The sequence below is a fragment of the Salvelinus sp. IW2-2015 genome, unplaced genomic scaffold (genome assembly GCF_002910315.2).
Source record: "Salvelinus sp. IW2-2015 unplaced genomic scaffold, ASM291031v2 Un_scaffold1046, whole genome shotgun sequence".
NCBI classification, from domain to species: domain Eukaryota; kingdom Metazoa; phylum Chordata; class Actinopteri; order Salmoniformes; family Salmonidae; genus Salvelinus; species Salvelinus sp. IW2-2015.
The window spans coordinates 347,624-352,297 of NW_019942701.1; the positions used below are offsets into that span (position 1 = coordinate 347,624).

Consider the following 4,674-nt stretch of genomic DNA (forward strand, 5'->3'; position numbering starts at 1 on the left):
CTAGAAACGAAACTACATAAGCCTAGAAAAAACTCCTCAGATGAAGTCTATACAATGTTACACAATAATCTATGTTTTGTTCAAAAAATGTGCATATTTGAGCTAAAATCAGTTTTACATTACTGCTACCATCATAGCTACAGTCAGAAATCGCACGGAGTAGCCAGAGAAAATACAGACACCAACGTCAACTACCTAATTAACATATAAAACATTTCAGAAAATATATGGGGATAGCAGATGAAAGACAAGATTTGTGAATACAGCCAATATTTCCGATTTTTTAATGTTTTACAGCGAAAACCAACATATATTTATGTTAGCTCACCACCAAATACAAAAGACAGACAGACATTTTTCACAGCACGGTAGCATGCAAGTAGCATGCACAAAGCTAACCTAACTAACTAGAACCAACCTAAATAACTAGAAAAATCCTCAGATGACAGTCCTATAACATGTTACACAATAAATCTATGTTTTGTTCAAAAAATGTGCATATTTTAGCTATAAATCAGTTTTAAATTACTGCTACCATCTGCCACATCATAGCTACAGTCAGAAATCGCACGGGAGTAGCCAGAGAAAATACAGACACGTCAACTACCTATTACTCATATAAAACATTTCAGAAAAATATATGGTGGATAGCTAATGAAGACAAAGATTTGTGAATACAGCCAATATTTCCGATTTTTGAAGTGTTTTACAGCGAAATACACATATATCGTTATATTAGCTTACTACAATAGCTAACACACAGCAGCATTGATTCTAGTCAAACGGTAGCGATAGCACAGTTCGAACAGATATATGAAATAGTATCCCAAATTGGGTCTCTTATCTTTGTTGATTTCCATCAGAATGTTCTCCAAGGGGTCTTTGTTCAGAACCGTCTTTATTTGGATCCAGACGAACTATTTCCCTCTTGAATTAGCAAGCCACTGGCCGTGCGGTGCTAACTCTCCTTCTTGAACTAATTCTGCGACGCATCACGTCTAAAGTCAGAATAAATTTCAATATATATTTAAACTATATTGAAAAAACATACTTTAGGATGATATTGTGAATGTATCAAATAAATCGAAGCCAGAGATCATATTCACCTATAAGACGGTTTTCAGGAGGCGACTCCAGTAACTTCGCGCCTTCAAAAAAAATGTATGGCGCACTTCTCACTCAAAGAGGTTGTATTCAATCCCAGAACGAGATAATCAAGTCATTTCTGCTCTCACTTCCGCATGACACCCAGGGGAAGGTGTATGACGTTTTCTACAGTCTCAAGTGACATGCCCTTTTATAGAGCAGCTCTTGAAGAGAGACACTGCTTTTGGAAATCTCACTTCGGGATAGGAAATGGTCTGTAAAAGAGTTCTTTTCACTTAGAGAAATATTCAAACGGTTTTAGAAACTAGAGAGTGTTTTTCTATCCAATAGTAAATAATAATATGCATATTGTCGAGCACGAATTGAGTACGAGGCCGTTTGAAATGGGCACTCTCTTTCCAGTTATTCAATACGCCCCCTGCAGCCATAACAAGTTAAAAAGCTTATATTTTTGGTTCTGATGGGCTACGACAGTTGAACTAAGCTCATTAGGCATTTCTATGTTATATTTCTTCAAATCAATGATTATATATCACTCATTTAAAAGTCAGAAAATGATGTTGCAACTAAGGATTCTAGCTTCAAGGGAAGGATTGATATCCTCAGTACTATCCTCAGTGAAAACATTGTTTACATTTACCTTCAAAGTGTCACGACATAAATTTCATTACATTTCGAGACTGAGTTCCAACTAGACAAACTAGATTTTAAAATAAACTTTTCTTATCGTTCTTCTTCTTGCCTGAGTCAGTAAACACATGTAACAGTATAACTTTAGTACCGTCCCTCGCCCCGACACGGGCGCGAACCAGGGACCCTCTGCACACATCAACAACGGTCGCCCACGAAGCATCGTTACCCATCGCTCCACAAAGGCACGGCCTTGCAGAGCAAGGGGCAACCTACTTCTAGGCTTCAGAGCAAGTGACGTAACTGATTGACGCTACTAGCGCGTACCCTCCAATGTTTGTACACAACATAAATGTAAACAAGCACTGTATAGCCTCAAAACATGGTTAAAACTATAATGTTGATATCATGGATGGTCAGTCCTTGCATCCATTGTGCTGTCTGAATTTGAGAGTGGTTATATTTCTCCAGCCCATTGCTCAGCTTTTTATCGAAACAGGGGCGGGGAGGTGCTTTGTTATATTTTCAATTAAGGATTCAAGCTTTAATGAGTAATAATGACAAGAGAGACGCAGTCAGTTGGAGAGCTAGTGATTCAAGATCATATTTTATCATTTGAATTCAACCAAATTCAACTCTTATTTATGATTTAAATGATTAAATGATTCATACAACAACAGAGAGATTCATTGAAAGATACATCATTGTCATTATATTCACACCACTCCTGCTGTCAACGTTTAATTATGGGTAGTCGAGGAACTTAAAGACTGACACAGAAACAGCACTTCTGTGGGAGGCTCTGTAAACCACTTTGTGACAACTGCTGATGTAAAAATAGCTTTATAAAATATATTTCACTGATTAAGGACATCCTGACTGCAGATACTYAATCATTCTCAATTATGTCCTAATACGCGAGACAGAAACCCAAGTCTACTCTGACACAGTCCCGTCTGGTGAAACTAAATCTGTCTGTCCAACAGCCGTGGAGCTGAGCAGCAGAGACTAATGAAGAGGTAATATCACTCCATTACTCCATGGACTCCCAAGTGGCGCAGCAGTCTAAGGCACTGCATCTCAGTGCAAGAGGCGTCACTACAGTCCCTGGTTCTGAAACCAGGCTGTATCACTTCTGGCCGTGATTAGGAGTACCATAGGGCGGTGCACAATTGGCCCAGCGTCGCCGGGGGTAGGCCGTCATTGTAAATAAGAATTTGTTCTTAACTGACTTGCCTAGTTAAATAAAGGTTAAATACTGTATATATATATATATATATATATATATATTTAAATACACACTATCAGAGCCGAGGAACTGAGGAGCAGAGACTAATGAAGAGGCAATATCACTTCATATGAGCCATTACACACTATCAGAGCTGGGGAGCTGAGGAACTGAGGAGCAGAGACTAATGAAGAGGCAATATCACTTCATATGAGCCATTACACACTATCAGAGGGACACATTGGGGATGTGTCCCAAATGGCACCCTATTCCCTTCATAGTGCACAACATTTGACCAGCGACTAGAGATTGAAGAGGAAGGAGAGGTGGAAGGAGAGGTGGAAGGAGAGGGAAGGAGAGGATCTTGGATAGGAGAGGTGGGAGAGGAGAGATAATGTAATCAATTTTACAATAAGCGGTGTAACGTAACAAAATGGTGAAAAATCTTGGGGCTGAATACTTCCCGAAGGCACTGTGTTTTACCTTAGCTGGGCCTATATGTTTTTCCTTCTATCGGATATTGCGAGTCGCTCTTAATACCACAACTGAACCATAACAAGTAAGGAACAATGAAAATAGTTGAAATAAACCCTATTTAATTCGGGAAAAATGTTTGTCACAGAAAATGAGGGATTGCACTATGGATCAGCTAAGATGGTCATTACCACTAAATAAATGAATTGGGACATTTTAGTGTGTCACGGAATGTTTGAACCATCAAGGTGACAGTAAAACAAAGGTTGGAACCACTGGGCTAGACAATGGGTTAGGGTTAGGCTGAGCTACGATTAGGGTGGAGGGTGGAGCTACGATTAGGGTTAGGGTTGAGCTTAGGGTTAGGGTTAGGTGGGAGCTACGAGTAGGGTTAGTTAGGTTGTGCGTTGGAGTTGGATTAGGGTAGCGGTTGAGTGGAGCTACGATTAGGGTTAGGGTTGGATCTAGGGTTAGGGTTAGTGGAGCTACGATTAGGGGTTAGGGTTAGGTTGTGGTTGGAGTTGGAGGGTTAGGTTAGGGTGAGGTGGAGCTACGATTAGCGGTTAGGGTTAGGGTTGTGGTTGGAGTTAGGGTTAGGGTTAGTGTTAGTGTTAGGCTTGTGGTTGAGTTAGGTTAGGGTCAGGTTTGTGCTTGATAGGTTTACGGGTTGTGGTTGAGTTGGGGTTTAGGGTTAGGGTTGTGGTGGGAGTTAGGGTTAGGGATTAGGGTTAGGCTTGTTAGGTTGAGTAGGGTTAGGGTCCAGCTTGTGGTTGGACGCTAGGGTAGGGTTGTGGCGTTAAGTGTGCACGGGCCACAAGGGCTAACATATCCTGTAATGTTACATGAAATCAATGGAAATATAAAAAGAACAGGAGGGACAAGGAACCAGAACATACAGTAGGGGTACCAACGAGGAGAAGGGGGGGTTATTGGTTAGGGTTAGGGTGTGGCTGGAGCTTAGTGTTAGGGTTAAGGAGGGTTAGAGTTGAGGGTTAGGGTTAAGGTAGGGTTAGAGTTGAGGCTAGGGTTAAGGTTAAGGTGAGGGTTAGAGTTGAGGCTAGGATTAGGGTTAAGAGTAGGGGTTAGAGTTGAGGGCTAGGTTAAGAGTTAAGTAGGGTTAGTGTTAGGCTAGGATTAGGGTTAAGGTTAGGGTTAGAGTTGAGGCTAGGGTTAAGTTAAGGTAGGGTTAGAGTTAGATGTAGGGTTGTTGTTGTTTACCTGGAGGAGGTTGCCAG

General features: G+C 40.9%; 1 protein-coding gene across 1 annotated transcript in view; it reads right to left on the bottom strand.

Annotated features, from left to right (window-relative positions):
* Nucleotides 1–4,674, bottom strand: part of slc1a7a (solute carrier family 1 member 7a) — a 36,402-nt gene that overhangs the window by 11,636 nt on the left and 20,092 nt on the right. The window contains exon 8 of the mRNA XM_024136893.2: nucleotides 4,658–4,674. This exon is cut by the window's right edge and continues 1 nt beyond it. Within this exon, the coding sequence (XP_023992661.2) occupies nucleotides 4,658–4,674 (17 nt within the window). The remainder of the gene's footprint in view (nucleotides 1–4,657) is intronic.